Source organism: Lissotriton helveticus, chromosome 4_1 (assembly GCF_964261635.1).
Source record: "Lissotriton helveticus chromosome 4_1, aLisHel1.1, whole genome shotgun sequence".
Lineage (NCBI taxonomy): Eukaryota > Metazoa > Chordata > Amphibia > Caudata > Salamandridae > Lissotriton > Lissotriton helveticus.
Genome location: NC_136063.1, coordinates 1541846236 through 1541869797, shown reverse-complemented (window position 1 = coordinate 1541869797; position 23562 = coordinate 1541846236). Strand labels below are relative to the sequence as shown.

Genomic DNA, 23562 nt, shown 5'->3' with positions numbered 1-23562 from the left:
CCCTAACACTCTGCACTCCGTAACACTCTGCACTCCGTAACACTCTGCACTCCCTAACACTCTGCACTCCGTAACACTCTGCACTCCGTAACACTCTGCACTCCGTAACACTCTGCACTCCGTAACACTCTGCACTCCGTAACACTCTGCACTCCGTAACACTCTGCACTCCGTAACACTCTGCACTCCGTAACACTCTGCACTCCGTAACACTCTGCACTCCGTAACACTCTGCACTCCGTAACACTCTGCACTCCCTAGCACTCTGCACTCCCTTGCACTCCCTAACACTCTGCACTCCCTAACAATCCCTAGCACTCTGCACTCCCTAGCACCCTGCACTCCCTAGCACCCTGCACTCCCTAGCACCCTGCACTCCCTAACACCCTGCGCTCCCTAGTCACTCTGCACTCCCTAACACCCCCTAGTCACTCTGCACTCCCTAGTCACTCTGCACTCCCTAGTCACTCTGCACTCCCTAGTCACTCTGCACTCCCTAGTCACTCTGCACTCCCTAGTCACTCTGCACTCCCTAGTCACTCTGCACTCCCTAGTCACTCTGCACTCTGCACTCCCTTGCACTCCCTAACACTCTGCACTCCCTAGCACTCCCTAACACTCTGCACTCCCTAACACTCTGCACTCCCTAACACTCTGCACTCCCTAGCACTCCCTAACACTCTGCACTCCCTCCCCCTGGACACGGAATGACACCTCTCTGGGGCCACAATATTACACACGCCTGAGCGTCATTGTGGGCACAACACGAGATCCAAACTCAGAAGGGACAACAGAACACTCTCGACCTGCGGGGGGGGGGAGGGGTCGAGGGGGGGCATGTACTCCACCTACGTTACCCATACGCTCCTAAGCTTCACTCTGGGCACAACACAGCCTCCAAACTCAGAAGGGACAACATAACACACTCCCAGCCAAAGGGGCGCAATGCAACACCCCCACCCCCGGGGGCACAAGATAACCCACTCCGGACATCTGAAGTGGGCGGGGGAGGGGTAAAATGTGACACATTTCCCACATCCGGGACGGGGCACTACTACCAGGCTCACGGGGCACAATAGAGCACACTCCGCAACTCAGCGGGCAGATTGTAATACAAGCCCACCCTGAGAGGCACTATATAATATTATTACACACCTCTGTCAGGGCGATGCTGTGCACTGCCCAGAGGAAAGTACAACATACCCGCGGCACACATGATGCGATATCACGAGGCCTCTGAGGGGTACAAAACACACAACTCAGAGCGGTGTGGTATGAGTCACCCAAGGGTAACACATCACATACACACTCAGCTTTAAGGAGTCCCAGCGTGAACCTCTCTCTTTACCCCCAAACACATACAACCCTCAGAGCAGCACTGTGTACACTACACTGATGGGAGCAATGACAGAACTCACCCAGCACCAAAGGATCACACTGCATGCACACTGCATCAAATGATCACACTGCACACAATACCCCGGCCCTCCACACCCACACACACCCCTCGGGACGATATGTCGCATGGCTTGGGGGGGGCAGATCTTAACTCCTCCACACACGACGCAAGGGAATATCATATACTACCCCCCCCCCCACACACACACAAACTCACGTGTGCTCAGTTTAACATACTCAGGGCAGAGTATATCCGCCAATCCCAGATAGTCGCGACATACACCCACTGAAAGTTTGTCACTAGAACACCCGTCACACATCACAGGGACATAACGACACACTCCTCAAAGGAGAACAACATACGCGCACACAACACCCCACGGTATGGGGCTCTTCAAACTGAGCACACACCCATCAGAGTGGCAGAGGTGAACCCAATGGGACACAGTGTAACACACACATATAAAAACACACAGGGACACACACACATACAAATGCACACACTATACCCACTCACGCCCTTCTAAGCGGCACAGAACAGCATCCACGCAAAGTGCACAAAGTACACCAGACACACATATCACAGGGGGGGGCACTCTGTCTTCACAGGGCGCCCCCTCAGAAGTTAAAAACGTTAGACCCCCCCCCTTCGGACGGGCACCTTCTCAAGGCTTGCGTGTGGGCACATATAAGACCTCCATTTGGAGTGCCACCGAACAACACCCTCTCAGATGACACCACATACTCCTGTGCACACACACATATAAGATTAGGCATGGTATAAAAACGCCACAGTGGGGCACGGTAAACTCCCTTCCCTGTAGCAACAACTCAACTCCACACTCGCACGCACACAAACCAAGACGGTACAAGCGCCCAACCCTACAAAGGGGAAAAGTGTAGAGGGCCCCATTTGAACCCCCTCGATGAGATGTAGCTTGGCCCCTCCCCCTCGCGTAGTGTTTGACGGGTCACTGATACAGAAGACAAAATAAATAGTCATATACAGGAGGGAAAAAGAAAGACTAGAAAAATCCTTCTGTGAAATTACTAACAAAAAAGGCAGTGACTTATTCAACTACACAAACACACTAACATCGGCATTCCCAAAAAAATGTGTGGGTGAGCACATTGTTGAATTTAATGCTTTAGTGCCTGCCAGGAAAACCAGAGACTTCCGAGTAGCCTCGGGGCTTTGGAGGCTGCTTTATTGGCTGTGAAAGGAGAGGTCACCGTGGTACAACAGTACCTGCCTGTACATAGATATTTGCATATGCTCTGAGGCACTTGATCTCCGAGCATTTAAAGCTCTATATACATTAAAAAAAGTACACGCCATGATGCTGTCACAACAATGTTTTCAGCACGTGTACAATACCTTGCCCAATCATCAGCTAGTGTTCTCATGTAAGTTCCATCAGGATATGCACGTTGATTGGCCAGTGATTAGCAGGGCCTGCCAACCACCCGATCGTCTTGTTCCATTGCATGTGAGCCTGAGCGCACAGGGCTTGTCTACGAGGAGGTGACGTTCGGCTGCGGTCCTCGCTCTCAGGGGCCCTCGTGGCAAAAGCTGCGCAGACCAGGGGAGCAGGCGAAGGGCGTAGGCCAGTACACAAATAAAGGAAGGGGAAGTAGATGGAGAAAGATGTCTCATGTAAATTTGTCAAACTTGAGGGTCAGTCCCATTGAACTGCAGCTTGCAGAGGTGCGCCACTAATGGTGAAATATGAACAGTGGTTCCTAAATGTTTTCCACAATTCCAACCTACACAAAACTAAAAAAACAAGCATTAAACACGGACAGCGGGGGGGGGGGGCGGGTACGGGCAAACGGACAGCGGGAGGGGGCGGGTTAACGGCACACGGACAGCGGGAGGGGGGTCAGGAAACAGCCAGCGGGACAGGGAACAAGACGAACAATGAACACAAACATCGGGGGGGGGGAAAAAGTACACGCCCACAGTGGCCACGTCTTCATGACGTTGCGGAGAGGGAAAGAATCGGCGGAACGCCCACCAATCGCCTCGGGAAATGACGGACAGTTTTCTCTTCCAATGGCTAGCCTCCATTTATGGAGCTAGCCAATGGAAGAGAGAGGCTGAACTAAAGCACACAGTGTAACTCAAAAGATTTCGCCCTGCGCCGAAAAGCTGCGCGGCGCAGCTTTTCGCCAGGTCGAAACCTAAAAACTATGTTGTGCTCTAAGACGTCCATGCACATTAATTAAACAATGCAGACCTTCATTAAATAATTTTTGCTGTGAATCAATCCTCCCAAATGTTTAATGCAGGCACTTAGTCCTGATGATTTTCTTCAAGTTCCGTCTAATGAGGTGAGTGACAGGAAGTTAACTTGATCATGTTGTTTTCTGTAAGAAATACGATCTTTGGACCTACAGCAAAATCAGTGGGTACCGATTTTCATGAAAGTTAGGCAATGTAACTGGGCTTATCTAACACTTATGCTTTTTTTGTGGCCTAGTTGCAATCCGTGATAATCTTTTGCAAAAAGCCAAAGTAGTATCTGTTAAATGAGATTAAACTTTAAAGGTAGTGTGAGCTGTCACTGTAGTGGTCGAGCATGCCCTTTTCAATCCTATATGGAAATGCCAGTTTTAAAACTAAAGGGATTATCGTAACTCTTACCAACATGCCACTAGGGTGTCCCGCCCCGCCTCCAGATTACAGACCCTTTCGGCACTGGTGCGACGTTTTTGCCGAAAGTGCACCCAGAGATGCATCAGAACCACTTTCTGCAACAGTGTCATGTGTTGGCTATGGTCTGTTCAGCAGCGTTCTCAGCATTTTTCTCATTTTCTTTTCTCAACCAAACCGCCAAATTGTCTGGATTTTTATTTTTGGGGAAAAAATAGCGATGGTTCTGAAGCCCATGGAGTTTTTTCCAGTGTGTGAGGATCATTGCTGTGCTGTTTTTTGTTGTTTTTTGTTGTTGTAATGCCTGGGACTGGCATAGCTCAGCTGATAGACTTCGGTAGGAACAATCTGCACAAGAAAGCACACTCTAAACTGGGTATGGCTTACAAAAGCTAGCAGCGCTTTTTGATTTGGCTTTCCTAAGGCAGTCAACGAGACTCTACTTTTGGAAACCTGCTGGCTCAATGGATGTATTTTTCTTTTTTTTCTAAACCTATGTATTTTGCCTTTTAGTGTTTGTTAACCTGGTCCTTAATGGATCCAGCAGTGTTTATTTTTTTCTGTGTTCAGCTTCTTTTCCTGACGCCATGCCTAGAGCCTTGTTAGTCAGTGAGTTATGGGTGAGAGAAAAAACATGATATGATGGAATGTGCCATTTACGAAGAGCAGATAAAGGTGAGGCTTATAGTGATGAGGAGGTATCATAACCAGAAAAGATTGGAAATAGCAGCTTATGTCTATTTCTACCTGGTTTTCAGAGCAAGTGATTCAATGAAGGCTATTAACCGACTTATTTCTTAGAGCAAGCAATCGATTTGGGACTGTGGCTGCGGGAGGAAACTGACAGAATGTTGAAAAAATTGCTTTACAAGAGGTGAGATCACATTTAGAAATCTTTAGTGTTCCCCGCGGTACAACACATGCAGTAGTACGAGTAATAAATAGCACGTCTATAATCTTTCATGTAAATTACCCAATTTGTCTTATGTGGGGGGTGCATGGCCTAATACATTTCTGCACACAAACGTCAGTGGTAAGGTGGTTTTAAAGACACACTCTGGTGTATGAAAATCGATCACTTCTAAAACTGCTGATTCGGAGGCCGCCACATTGCACTTGCAAAGGAAATAAATTCTGTTGTTACAGGTGGCAATTATAGTATCACATAGGATTGTACGTGTTGTGTAACATGCACATGTCCCAAGGGGTCTGACCGCTCCACAGGTAGGTAATTGCTTGTAATCACTGGTGCAGTATTCTTTTACAGCTGAAACGCCAGCCCTGATGAGGTATGAAAGATCCCTAGAGATATTTCCTCCATTGACTGGGTTATGATTAGTGGTTTCTCTTGCATACTATTGTGATTCAAACGCAAATTTTCGATCGTGCGTTTAAAAATCCTTAATTAAAACCGATGGATCCCACTGGCACTCGTTTTTGAGGGCTGGCATTTATTTTTCCTTATCTGGCATTTATTTTTCCTTATCATTAGTTTCCAAAACTCAAGAGAGAAAAACATGAACGAAGGAGGAAAAGACGGAACAACCGTTACAAAGGGAGAAAGTAAGAACCTACAGGAGTGAACTAAAAGGGCAGAAAGTGTCTGAAAGCCCATTAAAGAGGCATTAGGTTGATTCAAAACTACACAGCCTTTGTATTTGGCGCGTTGATATTTAGTAGCACTGAGCACTTGGTCAACAGCAGTCATTCTTTTGTTATGTTATGTTACTGGGGGTTTTGTAAAGCGCTCAGCTGCTCATAGAGCGTCCCGGCGCTATAGATCCTCACACAAATACCAGCAACTAACAACAACAGCCATGCGGCACCAAACAACAAATTAAGCATTGGTGGCTAACCTAAAGATGCCGCCACTCCGACAAAAGACCCTTAAATGTGGCCCATGCTTCACCCAGTTTGCTCTGGGTTGATGCACAATGTTTTTTCAATGGCTAATGCAAGCCCCATTGCTAGAAAGGATTGGAGAGAGAAAGTGGTGAAGGTTGAGCAGGGTAAGTTGTTATGGGGGGTCTCTAAAGGATGTTGTATGGTGTTGTTGTTACGCAATGCCAAAAGCCCCGGCCCTTATCCGTGATGTTTTCTAAATTTGGTTCTGTGGGACTGCGACACCCTGACTTTTTATGTAACATTTTATGTTTGTGACATGGACGGTGTTCGGAAACAGTGGACCTGTAACCTCGGCGATGACTGTGTCAGTCAGCACAGCAGAAGTGTGAAGGAAGACAGAAGAAGGATTGAAGCTCATGTGAAACGACTGGATACAGTCGGTGGGTAGCTGTGTTAGGAAGCTTTCACTGAAGATGCAGATTAATCTAGTTAGTAGATGTCTCTGCCTATTTCGAGACCGCCATTTAGAAATGCAACCATCACTAAAGCAAAACATGCAAAAACTATACAGGATACATTGCCAAAAAGTATGATAACAGAAGATAGCGTTACAGTGGCGTTAGTCTATGCTTGTTTGCATTTGTGTAAAGGAATTGTGAGCAGAGAAATCCTTTAACCGTTACTGAAGGGAAAATATAGATTCCTATAACCTAAACCATGAGGTGAGAAAGTTTTCCTTATTAGGTCGAGCCTGGGCAGCGCATGCACTGCTCTGCTAGCCATGCTCTATTGGAGTATGTACTTGAAGCCATAGCCACTCTCATATTTGTCATTGGCTTGTGTCATTGTCCTTCGTAAATGCTGGATTCTGATTTGTTATTAGGCTTGTTAGTCTCTCCCTAGTACCGCCTTGTCTTCATTTGTAACCGCCCATGAGGACTGTCCGCTTTACTTCGGTTATTACTTCGTACGTCTTCTTTAGTCTGTAAGCACTGTTTTCTTTAATGAGTTTCCCTTTATGCAGGAGGGTCGCTTGTGCACAGATGTGACCACCGGCTTGTTTATTTAACTCGTAGCAAATGGGGAGCTCTTCAGGGTCTATGGGAGACTGGTTGGGGCAACTCGGCAAAGCCTTCAAGCATTTGGAATGAAATAGGTCTCGCATTTGCAAGAGTTTAAGCTGTTTGCATTGTAAATTACAATGCTTTTTATTCATGTTTGAAAAACCAAAACCTAAATAAAAGGCATTGTCATTTACAATGCCAATAGCTCAAACTCTCGTAAATGCGAGACCTATTGCATTGCAGTTGCTTGTTTGTTTGAGAGTAGTTTGTATTCTGGGAGTGTCTGCTTTGTGTTCGAACCAAAGATTGAACTGTACCTGTAATCTGTGGGAATTTTGCACTTCTGCTGCCAGGGCAACAGCTGTCCTGGTCTGTGAGGGCACTGCTTCTTTCTGTGATGTACTTGATCTATGTATGTGGGAGCTCCCGCTGTTGCATGTACTGGATTTGTCTGACTGTCTTGTTAAGCTACACACCTGCTGTGTGAGTAAAGTGACCAGTGGTGTTTTTGTTAATCGAAAGCTTTAATTGTTTCTGCCATGATGTACTTGTTTTCTTCTTTGAAGGGACTTTGATCTGCTGCTGCCTTGTGTTGTACTGGATCATTTTGGAAGAAAGTAAATAGCAAAACAAGATTTAAATTCTACTGGGTATTAATTGCCATCACCTTGTTGGCTGCGCCACTGAGTGGTTTGTCTGTACCTTAATGTAGCCAATTTCTGATTAGAATTAGATGTATTTATAATACTGTGATGTATAGAACAGATTTTCTGACCTATGCCAACTAGGCCTCGGCCCAATCTTGCAGTTGTGTGACTGCTTCATAATAATAATTGTGTTTGTTTCCCTATTGTTTCTGTAACTAGATTTGTTCTTACACATTTGACATTGGGTCTAAGGGGACTCCTAATTATTCACTTATGGGTGGAATTATGACGTTTTATAATGCTGTGTTATAATTTGATGTTGTATTGTTACATTTGCTCACCCCATGCTGACTATCCGATTTCCATTGCTTTCTGTTATGAAATTGTCCATATAAAGTCATAATTTTAGGGGTGAGCCAGATTCGTTTAAGATTTTTTTTTGGGGTCTCTACTAGGGCTGCTGTCGCTTATTAATATGCATTAACATTTTGAATCTCCACTATTTTTCAGATTTTGCTCATTGCTGCATCTTAAGTCTTAGTAGCAATTGATTTCTCTGTCCTGTGGCTGATTTGAGTTTGACTATATTTTGCACTCTAATATTTTAATACACCTTCATGGTTTTCCAAAATTACTGATTTCAAACTCCCTTAAGTACATTTCGTTATTTGACTGTTTGAAATGCAGTTTGGAATCTTATCTTTAAGTAGACATTGCCTGATCTATTTTTCGGACCACATCGTCCCCGTGATGTGTGCTTTAATCATAAAGAATATCGGAGATAAAGCGCCCACAATGGTTTTGTAAGTAATTTGTATTCAGAATTGATTTTTTTGTTTGTTATTTCAGAGTCCAACCCAAAAGAAGGCATTTCAGACGATGATGAGGACGACGATGATGATGATGAGGATGAAGATGACTCCATAGTGAAAGAAGAAAATGGTGTCTCTATTCTCACTGATTCAAACTTTGATACATTTACTGCTGACAAAGACACTGTGCTGTTGGAGTTTTATGCACCATGGTAGGTTCAAAGTATCCATGATTGTCAATATTCACATTTTTAATTTCATTTCAAATTCAGTTTTACTTGCATGACTCCAACAGGAAGGTAACATGCTAATCCTTCCAAAGCTTTGTGACCATCCAGGAGCAAGAGGTTGACTGTGCTGAGAGTAGTGCAGGATCTGGTAGGATTGTCACCAATTAACAAATATTTTATTGGATATTCTCCAGATAACATTCAGAATGTCACTGGTGGTTTAGTTTATTATCCATAATATTTCTAGGCTATTCTTTCTGGAGTGCTACGTCCTCTATTTCCCAAAAGATATGGCCTTAGTCCATGCACTATAGGGTATCATTTTGTATGTCACCTGATATGTCTGGCCTGATAACTGATTACATACAACAACAGAAGGTGTGCATTACTTTAACCCCTTCCATGCTGCCGTCGGCCATTGGCCGACGGCTGCACTACCTCGCTGGTGCTGCCGTCGGCCAATGGCCGACGCGGCCCGCCCGTTTTGCAGAAGTGCCGCACTTCCGCAAAATCGGCGGCGCAGCCGAGGGGTTAATAGTCCTCAAATAAATTGCATGTTATGTCTTTTGTTTTTACTAGTAATCATCTCAACATTCTGTCAACATTTCACTTCGTATAGAACAGGCTGGCCAGTCTTATCTCCCTCTGTTTTTCAGTGTACTCATGCATCCAGCAAAGCATCTCCATGGGGTTGACAAACCGCAAAATGATTCCAAAACCTTCAGGTTTAAACTTGTGCTGTCTGTAGTTTTAAATCCAATATGGGACCATTTCCCATCCATTTTAGAGAGTGTCATCCCCTTATTACTGCCCCCCCCGACCCCATTTATTATAACTGCACATATCGGCGCTCATTCATATCCTATGGCGAATCAAATTGATTAACTATAAAGTAAGTTCACCCACAGCTTTTTGAGGTGATGGTTGTAACCTCTTCCCCATTTTTGACCGCAGTTAAGGTATTCTTGACATAATTATGCTACTTCATTTTCAACCTGCAATTTAAAAAAGGTCTTGTGGCTGCATGTACTTTATTGTGCCTATTACTGTTTCTTTATTTGTATTGTAAATATAAGATCCTCTTATTCAAATAATTTTGAACCTATTTTCATTATCTCGTTTTCTTCCTCTCACCACCCCATCCACAAATGTCTGAATTGTAAATCCTATTGTAAATATAAGATCCTCTTATTCAAATAATTTTGAACCTATTTTCATTATCTCGTTTTCTTCCTCTCACCACCCCTTCCACAAATGTCTGAATTGTAAATCCTAATTCTATCACAACAAGCGTCTGTCTAAATTACATACTACCTATGTACCAGTTTCTAAATCACATCTTTAATGTAGTTAGACTTTCAGTTAGCCTACTTTCGCTCCATTACACAGTAGAGGGCACGTACCCCTTGGTACGACTAAGTGTTACCTTTTTAATACTGGAAATCTGTTTTTCCCTGCTTTTATAATTTCATGCTATCAATCCTGTGTAATGACGTTTTTTTTCTTGAGCCCTAACTGGAAGCTAGATGCATTTCTACTTTTAGTTGTTTCAATTAGTTAGTTTTGAGTAAACCTTTTTCTCGAACTCTGGATTGACTTTTTTAAAATATTGATCTGTAAAAAGTTAGTCAATAGATTACTTGTCGTAAAAGGTGAACACACTTTAGTTATGTATAGAGTTTAATTTGTCAATTACATTATTTCGTCCTTTTGTGTTGTCCTGCCATTTATGAAAAGTTTATTCAATACATCATTGCTAAAACAGGAGAAGATCTTTCAATAATATATTACTGATCCAGGCTGGCTCTCTGAAAGATGCAGACACGTTTTCACATGGGCCAGTACTATAAGTAAACCCATTACAGCTCCCAAAGTCATAAATAACATCAACCCTCTTATCTAATGCGTAAGAAAATAGAGTGGGAAATGTTTAATAAAATATATAGTGCTGTAACTACCATAAGTAAATATTACTGATCGCCCATATTAAATAAATAATTAAAATACATATCTTTTTCAATAGAATTATATCGCTTTCACTGTAGTGAATTATTGAATCCAACACAATTATGCAAGAAAGTATCTTCCAAATGTCTTCTCCATACTTTTTAACTGACCATTAATTAGTTAAAAGTAATTGGATGTTTGCTGATGCAGATCACGGAGGTTCACAAAGTAGCAGGGACACTGGTGGTGAGCCTAAACTAATCTTGCAAGTAATTGACTGTTCTCTGGAAGGAACTGTCTCTAGAACTCCATGAATGAGAAAACAATCAAAGAATATGACAGCATAGTGTAGTGTAATGTAATCTTCACTGGGCTGCAGATGGTCACATTGGTAACGTATATGTGGACATTCATTCTTTTTTATATAATTAAAAAAAATTGTTTTAAGGTGGTGGTAAATGTTGTTGTAATTAAGCCTTGTGATACATCTATAGGATGTATGTGATTATAATTCCATCATCAGATTTTGAGTTCAGCTGGAGTGAGCCCTTTCTTAAAGGGGAATATTTAATTAGAAACGGGAATATTTTACCATTAATTTTCAGGGTGCCAATTTATTTACTTGGTTTTATGTGTGAGGTCTTATGATAGCCCGTCATCCTCACTTAATATACATTTGAACAAAGGGTTAGATTACATACCTGTCAGCTGTATTCAAATACTTCCTTTCCCATCCCAGAAGTTGGGCAGTGAGGTAGTATTGATAGAGCGCGCAGGTCACCCGACTATAATAATTTTACCAGATGCACATTTGGGCCCATAAATTCAATTCACCATATTTATTAATCGGGTAACCTACACTCTACTACCAGTAACCCAGTTCATTCCTATTTATTCCAAATGTACCCGACCTACCAATCCTCGTCACGGGTACCTATGATCACAATGGATCAGGGAGCTGGCTGTAAAAGATAAGTAGTTCACCAAAACACAATGACATTTATTATATTTGCACTCTTTATAATAACCACAGACTCAGGAAGTTTTGAAAACCTTTATCTAGTCTTCGTCAAGATCAGAAAGCATAACATTTACAGTGAGTAAACTATCAATAACCAAGATCATAAAAATCGTGTAGCCATGCAGGAACAAAATAAGGCCAACCATTTAGAAGTCTAAAGGGAAGGTAAGAACAGGGAACATACTATAATGAACTCTTAGAATCTTTATTTAGTAAGGTGGTTCTAAAGGACGGGAACATAAGGAGCATACTAAAGTAACTCAATGTGAATTTACGACAGCAGGAATATCGAATCCAGCTAAGGGAGAGGAAAAATGGGAACACGCTCATAATTCAGAAATGACTTTTCGGGTTCAGTAAAGGGAAGGTGAAGAAAAGGAACATCTATTTTATTCAGAGACAGTACTTTAATATCCAACCTATAAGGTAGGGGAAAAATGGAACATGCTAATAAAGGCACTTTCACGATTTCAGTAATTGTCAGAAAGGGAAAGGTAAGAAAAGGAACATATGCAATTACGATTTAGCAAGATTTCAGAAAGGATAAAGGACGCAAGTGTGTTTCCCTCACAGATTTATATTTACCTAGAACGGTGTGGAGACCAACCCTGGCCACGGGTCAGTTAAGGACAGAAGGAACCCCAAGGAATGCAGTCGCCAGCAGGTGCAGAATGGAAACCCAGGACAGGAAAACCAGATTAGGATCAGGACAGGGCCACCAAAGTTGAGACCACCACCCGCAGTTCAGTTGCAACGCCTACGCTACCCCTTCTCTGCAGCTATCAGTCAAAACCCCGATTGGGTTCTCAAATTCCCTAGCAAAGTGCTTTGCCAGCACTTGAGGTTCTCAAAACCCCGAATGGGTCTGTGAGTCAGTCTGACGGAGTGCTCCGCAGCACCTCTGTTTCTCGATCAGCTATTGAGTGCGTTGGGTCAGTGACAGGTCAGCTATTCGGACAAGTCGGACAATTTCTCTAGCTAAACCTAGGCTACTTATACTGTTTTCGGGTCAGTGTTCCACCCCCCAAATGTTGCAAGTGTAAGAATCCCCAATTTCGATTGGGCAAAAGAAGGGACAGGTCATCACACCTCCTAGGATTTGACTTTCTCAAGCCCCTCATTTGAATCTTTCATACCCACCCATTGAATTTCGGGTTCCCATGACATGTTCCCCACACATAACAATGGTGAATTTAACAAACATTACAATGCATTACATTTAGTACAATTCAGCTTCTTCTACTAGGCGAAGGTGCATCTTCCCAGGCACATCTTGGCTGAGACCTCTGGGTTGGCGCACGTTTAATGTCAGAGTTCATCCTCTGGTGAAAGACTGTCATGCGCAGAAAGACAGTTCAACATGGAGTATTCCCATCCCTCAGGCCCAAGGATTACGATACATGAAAAGTAAATGGAAACAGTTTTAGAACTCAGAAAAAAATGAATGCACTGTATACCATGAATCCCTATATTACTCCCATTACTTTATAATAATTATAGCAATAGGATTAATGCAAACAACCAGCATAGCAAAAGCTGCAGTGCAAGCTTCGGGCATGTGAGAACACAAAGCAACCATTTTATTGCTACTGCGCAAGTGCAAAGGTTTCCCCCCAGAACTGCGAGTAAGTCATGTCACATGGGTATGACCGACGCATGCGCAGAAGAAATTCCCGCGTAGCAGCAGCCATTTTAGGTTGCAAGCATATTAGGATTAGTAAACACATAAGCAAGCGTCTCTGGGACCCCCCAAATGTCAAAATAAAGGGATAATTTGTAAGACAAACAAGTTGGTTAATACTACTAGGGTTATTCGAGGTTCATGAGTTCGAGCAAATCCTTGCTCCATCAGTATCACTATCCCAAGCAAATTTAGCTTTTTCCAAACTTGTTCATATTAATACCACCCCACCCCTTACTGTGCCCCGTCTGCTGTATGGTCTTTTAAGGGTGAGGTCTCTCATTCCTGACAATGCCAGGCCATATTACAGAGCTTGCAGGCATACCCTGCACAAGTGTTACTGGTAAGTAATCCACCCATTATCGCCTCATCAGCTTCCCCGCCCCATTGCTTACACAATGAAGATATACCTAAGCAGCTTGCCTTTGTCAGGAACAGCAGGCACTCCACACCACTTGGAGTCAAGCTAGCCGGGCTGAAGAGAGGTGTTACCTCGAAACCGGTCCGGTCCTCGGATGCTTGATTCCGTTCTGGGAAAGACATGGCTTTAGTAGTTCGGACTGGACTGTTCCCATGGGGCAACAGGGTCAGAGCTGATTTGCATATCGCCATTGTCTAACCCAGGGTGGTGTGGAGTGCAAAAAAACGATGGATTTGGGCCCAGATCTTTTTGACTGGGGGAGTGTGTGACATTGATCCACATTCAGTCCATCACTTGTTGTTTTTGCAATTGCCGCCCTAAGTGCGCTGGGGATGCCCAGACGTGGGTCCCAGGCACTCCACACCACTTGGAGTCAAGCTAGCCGGGCTGAAGAGAGGTGTTACCTCGAAACCGGTCCGGTCCTCGGATGCTTGATTCCGTTCTGGGAAAGACATGGCTTTAGTAGTTCGGACTGGACTGTTCCCATGGGGCAACAGGGTCAGAGCTGATTTGCATATCGCCATTGTCTAACCCAGGGTGGTGTGGAGTGCAAAAAAACGATGGATTTGGGCCCAGATCTTTTTGACTGGGGGAGTGTGTGACATTGATCCACATTCAGTCCATCACTTGTTGTTTTTGCAGGAACAGCAGACTGGGCATAATAAGTAAAAATTCACCAAGGCAAGAAGTATTTGTACTAGTTTTATTGTCTGGAGCTCATAGATGTCCTTCCAGCTCCTCTGCACCGTCAACTTCAAGTGCAGTTACATTCCTCTTCACATCATAACAATTCTAATATGGTACATTTCTAGTTACCTAGCAATACTTAAAGTAACAATACAACACTTCCCCAATCTTATAATAAAATAACAATAATATTAATAATGAATAAAACAATACATTAAATACTTTACAAAAAAAAAACTAATAATAAGGAATAGTTCCATTGCATTACACAGTTACTGTGATTTCCGAGCTTTGATTCCTTCCACAACAAAATCCTCCAACCATTTAGGAGGTCTTCTGGATCTTCCATTATGGTCAATAACCTCAGATGTAGAAAGGTTAGCCTCTTCACAATTCACTTCTCCGTCCGGCAGAGGAGTTGCAGACGAAGACGCAACTGCAACATCCAGATTCACATAACTCTCATGACTATCCAACTGAGAAGGAACTCTAGAATTTTCCACCACATCATCACCTGGAGTATTCGTGACTGCATCATCCATACCCACATTACTATAATCCAGGTCGTCATCCTTTCAATGAAAACTGTCATGAGTTTTAGTTCGTGAAGCTACATCTGCAAACAACTTGGAAGTTAAAGCAATATGCATGTTCCACACCTTTCCACTCCTAACCCTCACAGCATTATTAAGTACTTCCACAACTTCCTCTGGCTCAAAGAATTGTCTCTTGTCCTTTTTCACCTTACAAGGTTTTTTAATACGGACCCAATCACCGATATCTACACTTACCAGTTTGGCTCCACATTTGTTATCACTGTACACCTTAACCTTCGCGTGACGTTCTACTAATTTATCACGAACTGCCGAAGGAGACCAATGGCACACAGTAGAATCATAACACCAAGTAGGAGTGTACTTGGACCTTGGTTTACGTCCTCTCATAATCACAAATGGCGAAAGACCAGTGCACTTATTTTTTGTCACTCTATAAGCCCACACTGCTTTGAATAATTGAGTTTCCCAATCAATCCTAGAATTAAGAACCGACTGAACAACACCCTTAATCACACGATTAAATCTTTCAACTGCACAATTCCCGCTTGGATTGTATAATGAAGCAGTTTTATGAAAAACACCAACCTTCTCAAAACACCATTATCACTTGAGATTGTTCTAGGTAATCCTTCAGATATGAATGTTTCGTCCAAAAACGTCAAAATCACACAGGTATTAATTATTTAAACCACTTCCACAACTGGCCAAAAGATAGAGTAAAACAATAACATACTTTTGATCATTACCTACAGGTCCAAATAAATCAATAGCCACAGAGTCCCAAGGACAAAAAGGTGGTACATCTTCCAACATAGGAGGGCATAACGTTTGCAGGGTTTTATCAGCTGAAGAACAATTAATGCAATTCCTCACATACTTTTCCACCTCCTTGTGAACTCCAGGCCACCAGAATAATTCTCACCTCATTTTTTGTTCGTTCAATTCCAAAATGGCCATCATGACATAATTGTATGATTACCTTACGTAATCCACTAGGTGGAAACATCCTCTCACCTCTGAAAACTGTATCATTCTCCATGCTCATTTGAGACCTTATTTCCCAAAATGGTCTTAATTTCTCATCACTCTTCAAATAATCAGACCAATTGTTTTGAATACACTCAATCACACATTTGAGAATAACATCCTTTCTGCATTTTGACAACCATTCTTCTTTCCTCACAGCACAACCACCTTCATCAGGAACAAAAGCCACCTGAAAGTTATCATAAATATCATCCTCACACTCTTCTAATTTGACCAGCAATCTAGATAAACAATCGGCCAATAGACAGTCTTTGCCAGGAAGATACATTACTTTGTGAATAAAGTCTTTCATACGCATAGACAATCTAGCAATTCTTTCTGATGCACTTACTGTACCTTCAGTTGTCAAAAGTTTGACAGGGGGAAATGGTCACAATATATGGTAACAGGTTTTCCCCAAACAAATGTTCTGAAATGATTGAGAGCACAGGCTAAAGCTTCTCTCTCTATTGCAGGAAATATGGTTTCAGCAGGTGTTAAAGCTCTTGATGCAAATGAAATAATTAATTCTTTGCCATTGATGTCCTTTTGAAACAAAACAGCTCCAAGTCCCTTTCCACTAGCATCTGTGGAAATATAACGGTTCAAATTCGGGTCAAAACCATCCAGCGCATGAACTTTGTCAATTGTTGATGTTAGACCTGAAAATTCTTCTTGGCATACCTGTAACCACACAAATTTTGCTTTACATCTTAATAACTGTCTCATTAAAACATTTAGAGGCAAAATGAGGAATGAACTTTGAGCAATATTCAACCAGTCCCAAAAAATACCTTAATTCATCTTTATTACCTGGAACGGGAGACTCTTTAATAGCATTAACTAGGGTAGATTTGGGTTTGACACCATCAATACCGATTTCATGTCCTAAATAGGAAACCTTCCCCTCAGCAAATTTACATTTGGACAACTCCACAGTGAGCCCATTATTTTTTAAGGTGTTAAATCACATTTCTAAGTGTTTCATCGTGGCAAGTTCTATTTTCCCCGAAGACCAGAATGTCTTCTTGGAAAAATCTGGTGCCTACTGTCTTGTTGAATAAATGAAATATAAGTCTTTGAAAGACCGCGGCCGCAGATGCTAACCCGAAGGGCATTCTTTTAAATTGAAAACAGCCAATAGGGGTAATAAATGCAGTAAGTTTCCTAGACACTGCTGCTAAGGGAATCTGGTGATAAGCAGAAGATAAATCGATCATTGAAAAAACCTTAGCACCTTTTAAACTGCTTACCATCTCACTGATCTTTGGTAAGGGAAATCGGTCGATCACAATGTACTCCTTAAGATGGCGAAGATCGCCACACAAACAAATGTTGCCATTGCTACGTCTAGCAACTACTAGGAGAAATCCGTTCGGAACTATTAACAGGCTCAATGGCATCAGTTGCCACCAATTTATTTAGCTCATTCGTTACCTCATCTTAGTAAAATGGGAATGTTCCTACATTTATTAATCTTAGGAGTAGGATTCTCCTTTAAAACAATGCAATGTTAACATTTTTTTAATTTTCCTAACACCTTGCTAAAGACTTCTGGAAACAATGTAGACATAGTGACGGCTACTCTAGTTCCATCATCAATTACCGTGACCTGATCCTCACTATTTGGATCCAACACAATATGTAGTTTGCCTTGGTCTAACCACCCAAGTAGTGGTGGACCTTTCTTCGCAACATACAATTTGGCTCTGGCTGATCTTCCTTTAAATTTGAATGTGAACCTCCTATAACTTAGCATATCAATCTTTTTGCCAGAATACCCTTGAGGATGAATATCCGGTTCAAGTAAGGTATCACCAACTCTATGTACAAATTTGTTATTCCACAAATCTTCATTAATAATAGTGTATGGTGATCCTGAATCAGAATTTTTTTTGTCTCAACGCCACCAATGTTAAGTAAACACTCAGGTTTGTTCATGACCACCTTATCATCAATGTTGAGAACCAATTTATCAGATTTAAGACCTTGCCAATGTCATTGTAATCTGACGCTTCTGTCATACTCGTCTGGCAGGTCTTCCTCTAGAATACATTTAACACCAACTTTTGTTCTTGTTACAAACTTTTGTATAATGGCCTACAATACCACAGTTTGAACATTTGCTTCTTAAGGCAGGACAAGCCTTGCTGTGAGCTAAATGGTCTTTGCTATCACACCTAAAACACCTACATTTACTAACAATATTGTTTTTTTTTTTTTAGGTTTATACTGCTTTTGAGACCTTTGAATAGCTTTACTATTGATCTTAGCCACAACGGTTGTTACTGCTTTTATCAATTAGTTCCTTTGCACACCTGCCAGATATCTCACCCTTGCAAGCAATATTAATATTAGCCTCCAGGGTATAGTCCCCATTAATCCATAAGCGAACTTGGATAGATTGGTTAATTGAATGCATGACAATCTGATCGCGAATAAAATCATCAAAATGGTTCCCAAACTTACAATCCATGGGCAGTTTTTTTAACTCTGAGACATATTGATCTACAGTCTCCCCAGACAATTGTTTACGTTGAAAAAATGTATACCTAATAATTCCAATGCATACCTTAGGAGCGAAATATGTATCGAGGTCTTTCAAGGCTGTAAGAAAAACATTAGTATCACCAACAACCGTTGTCTTTGACATTTAGTTATAGACTTTTAACCCATAATGTCCAAGTGAGTGTAATAAAATGTTTCTTTTGAGCTTGGTGAATTTTACCAGATTCTTCAATAGTCTCTATGTAATTAAAAAAAATAATCTTTCCACTCACACCACTTAAGGGTGGGTTCTGCACCAGATGGCCAGAATGCGTGGGGAATAGAAATTGAAAAATTTTGAGTAGCCATTTGATACGTTTCTATGTATACAAAAGTACTGAGTTTTACACTTGAAGAAAAACTACAGAATAAAAGTACTAAAAGTATGAAAAAAGAAAATCCTTTGTGCTCAATCGAAGGAAGGATGAATGAAAATTGTTGTCAATTACGAGTTTAAAGTACCTTATTTACCACGAGAGTTCATAATAATGAACGTTGATGCGGTGTTGATTCGAGCGTAGTTTGCAATGAACCACTCTCAATGCGATAAACAACTGACAGGAGAGTTCTCTGCGATGTTTCCAAGGTAATACAAAGTGGAGGCGCGTCACATAAAGTCACGCTCCTCTGACCTTGCGTAACGTTCCGCGTAGCGCTGAATGACGTGCCCCTCTTGAGAAGACATTCGTAGAACTCCTGAATGGAAGTCCCAGCGAAGAGTCCTTGAGGGATTCCAAGATGCGCGCTTGGATGGCTTGAGCAGCAACAGCAGCAGCAGTTGAGATTCTGCGTTGTTTAAAAGTAAACCACACTCGATGATAGTCAATTTTTCTTTTCTTCTCTTAAAATTATTATTATTTTTTTTTTTTTAAAGGATGTTTCCTATTGTACCGTCACTTGAACCACGATAGTCACTCCACTCAATTGTAGATATCCTAGTGGCAATACCGACCGTAGAAGAGATGCCTTCAAATAACGTAGTATGCACAAACGATGATTCTCTGATTACCAATTTGAGTAAATCCACTGGTCATTTTTTTTTTACTCAACCGGGCAGTCATCCGAATTGGAAGGTAGCAGAAAGTTCAAGTTCAAGTTGAAGAAGGGAAGTAGAAGAACTCCTTCAATTTCCAGTAGCATCCAAATTTTTTATTCCTTGACAGGTAGTGGAATTCCAGAAATCACGTGGATTCTGCTCCAGACAAATCGTCGCCAATTTGTTATGTACAAATTCACCAAGGCAAGAAGTATTTGTACTAGTTTTATTGTCTGGAGCTCATAGATGTCCTTCCAGCTCCTCTGCACCGGTAACTTCAAGTGCAGTAACATTCCTCTTCACATCATAACAATTCTAATATGGAACATTGCTAGTTACCTAGCAATACTTAAAGTAACAATACAAAACCTAAGACCATTTAAGAATAATTAAGTAATGCAGCTCCACACATTTTCATGAATCACCTGGACCTTTCTGAATAGCATAAAAACACCCCTTGCTGCAGTACGACCAGATAGGATGTTACAAAAAGCAACCTGAGTCACAAGCCAAGTCTGGCTTGTTTTGGGAAACGAATGTGGTGGGTGTATTCAACACAGTAGCCCTGGCCGGTGTCTGGAATTGAAACATCCCAAGCTCTACCATCTCTTGCAGAGCTCTCATGATTATGACCTGAAACACTAGTCGGACATAACTGTGAACGAGAGACATAACTGTTTAGATTCATCAGCCCAGGTTTGCAATAGAGGATTTGAAACTGCTGTAGACTTAAGAACAGCCTCTCCGAATGCAAAATCTGCAGATCTGCCGCGAGAAACTGGTACTTCATGTTCCATTTAAGTTTGTGCCATCAAGCCTCCGTCTTCAATGATGGATTGGGGAAAAAGCGAGTGTAGCCGTCTGAACATGGTGAAATACCAAGTTGCATCATGGAGAAACACAGCAAAGCCCAATGCACCTAGTGTTCTCACTGTCGAATTGCCCACCAAAGAGAAGGCCTTGAAGAAACCGATTTGCAACTCAAACATTTTTGGGATCAAGAACAGCTAGCTTTCATTTTTATTTTGTCCACTGGACAAGCAGGATCAACCACTTGCAGCACAAAACCTATGGCTGCCAATTTACAGTGCCACAGTATGGTATGGGAAAGAACATTTCCTTCTGCTAAGGCAAGATATGTATCTATTTGTGTAGTATGTTCTCAAGTGTATATTTGTTTGATTAACTCAAAGCCACTGCTGTTAGGGCAAAAACTCTTGTAAAAAAACAGGTTTAACTTGCATCGCAAAAAGTGCTTCTAACCTGAAAACATGTATTCGTATGCAAACTTAGCTATATGTGGTTTTATATATTGCTCCTAGAAATATAAAAACAGAATAATGGAGAATCAATGTAACTTCATTAGTTAACATGTAAAAAAAAAAAGTGGGTGCCCCTACTCAAAATCACAAAGGTACACCTGCAGGTGCTTGGGCGGATATTTGTGAATTTCAGGAATTCACTAGAGTTTATAGAAGGCCTGGAAAGCTGTATGTGTCAGTTTTAGGCACACACCTATCAAATCTAGAATTAATATTCAAGTTCTTTACTGCAAAAAATAGAAAGAGCAAGTGCAAATTTCCTTGCTAAAACAGTTTCCACCCCCCTGAAACAGGGAATATATTCCTGCATGGAGCAATTCCTTTCCTTACACCTTCACCCACAACAAGTTTTTTTTAATGTCCAGGCAGGGCACAGAGCAAGATCCCGTCCCACCCTGAAAACGTTTGTGCTTGCCTTTGTTAGTAAATTTGTCACCTTTACCATGGTTGTAAGTGGTTGACGAGGAGTAGGAAAATACCCGCAACTATTTTAGTTTGTGGGTTTGCACAAAATCATAGGGCATTCCAGCCTTGTAACTGCCACTTTGTGTCTGTTTTGAGCCCCCCTTGTAGCAAATGTGCTCATGTGAAAATCTTAATGTAAGTTAATACATTTTTTTAATACAAAAACCAATTTTGGCGTATGTGAGGCAAACTTACTTGCATACATTGAAAAGTGGGCCCATAAAATGTTTGGCACTGATAAGAGTGTACACAGTTCATTTACTTATAAAGTATATTGATATAACGCTTGGCATTTGCTCACAATTATGTCAAACAAGTGAACCGAGGCATAGTAAGAGGAAGTGATATGCCCAAACGATATGTAATGTGGCCAGCTGGAGCAGGTCAGACTAAGCCGCCTCGTTGAACCTATAGTTAGCAACCAAGGTACTAGACCATAAGTATAATCTAGGTTTAATTACAGTAAAATTCTGTGAAATTGAGTTAAAAACAAGTTTCCCAGACCAGTTCACAAGCAACTAAAGTAAGCCAAGCATTGGGATTGTCAGTAGGTCTCGCACATGCGAGACCTATTTGCTTTGCCAATATGTTTTAGCAATGTTGTACACCAGCGTGGCTGGTGTTTGGCATTGCCAAAAGTTAGTGTTGTAGACTGAAGTACGCATGGTGTGGAAGCACACTGCCATTATAGACCACACATTTTCAATTGAAATTACCTTTACATTTGCACAGACCTAAAACTATACAGTGCTCAAACCATAATGTGTGGAAATTGGCATCACCTAATGCAGTGGTTCTTAACATTTTGACTTCTGTGAACCTCCATGTAATCATTACTGGATTCCGGGCACCCACATGCAATCATTATTGGAATCCAGGGACCCTCACTGATCAATAATTGGAAGTTAGTGACCCAAGCTAAGTATTTTTTAAGGTGCGAACTTAAAAAAAAAAAAATGCACACAAATACAGAAACAAGCATTCATCAAATAGATATGCAAATTATGAAATATTTAACTTATTCACAAACAAATATTTTCGACCTAAAAAAGTAATGGTACAATTAGAACTATGAAATGTTATAGGCCATTTATTTATCGCATGTTCACCAAAAGGTCTCTTGGCGCTGGGTTAGGAGCTGTCATCAGATCAAAACATTTAGCTACTCTATGCCTGAGAAAAAGCCAAGTTTTCAGCATTCTCCTAAAGCACCTGTGTAGTTGTCTGCTAGTCTAATTGCAGATGGGAGTGAATTCAAGACCTGAGGACCGAGAAGCGAATCCCTCCAAGTCTTTCGTTTGAATCTCACGGCCGTTAGAAGGTTCATTTGGGAAAACCGGAGATTGTGTTTCGGTGAATAATTTTGAATATTGGTATATATGTACTTGGGGCATTTGTTATGGAGAAATTTGAAGATGATGCAATCTGTTTTAAATATGGTGCTTTAGGTCACTGGTAGCCAGTGTAACTTCTTTATTAAAGGTTTAACGTGGCCGTGTTGTGGTTGTTGAAAAATCATTCTTGCTGCTTAGTTTTAAGCCATTTGGAATCTATAATTTAGATTTTTGGCGGGTCCTAGCTATAAAGCGTTTGCGTAGTCCATTCTAGATCAGATTAGCGCAATTACGATTTGAATACTAACCTCCATTGAAAAGAATCTCCTGACTTTCCTGATTTTCCAAAGGTGAAGGAAACAGGAAGACGTCACAGCGCCTTTCTGAGGTTTCATGAAGATTATCAATCTGGATGCCTACGCTTTTTACAGCAGTCCTTGGGGCAGGTGGGGGTCCCATATCTGTTGGCTAATAGGCTGTGTTCCAATGGTTTTCTTTTTTGTTGGTTATGACCATCTTTGTTTTATCGGAGTTGAGTTTTAGCTGATAGCCGTTCATCCAGTCTCTGATGTACAGAATAGTATTTTGGAAGAACTCCCTCAAGTCTAGTGTCTCATAGATGGTGAAGATCCGTTGTATGTCATCAGCATAATTATATTTTCACCTTCTTCTCCTGGAGAGTGTTGATCAAGGGACGGATATAGAGATTAAAGAGGTATGGGGATAGGAAGGAACCCTGGGGTACTATGCAGTTCACGTGGACTTTGGATGAGGAGTATGGGGAGAGGTGAACTGACTGGGTTTGGTCTTTCCGGAAGGATTTCATCCAGTGTAGGGCCGGTCCTTTTAAGCCTGCTTTGGCGATT

At 41.7% G+C, this 23562-nt stretch overlaps 1 protein-coding gene across 1 annotated transcript in view; it reads left to right on the top strand.

Moving 5' to 3' along the window:
• LOC144829237 (protein disulfide-isomerase A4-like) overlaps positions 1–23562 on the top strand; it is a 110398-nt gene that overhangs the window by 4611 nt on the left and 82225 nt on the right. Inside the window, exon 2 of the mRNA XM_078688171.1 lies at positions 8460–8634. Within this exon, the coding sequence (XP_078544297.1) occupies positions 8460–8634 (175 nt within the window). The remainder of the gene's footprint in view (positions 1–8459; positions 8635–23562) is intronic.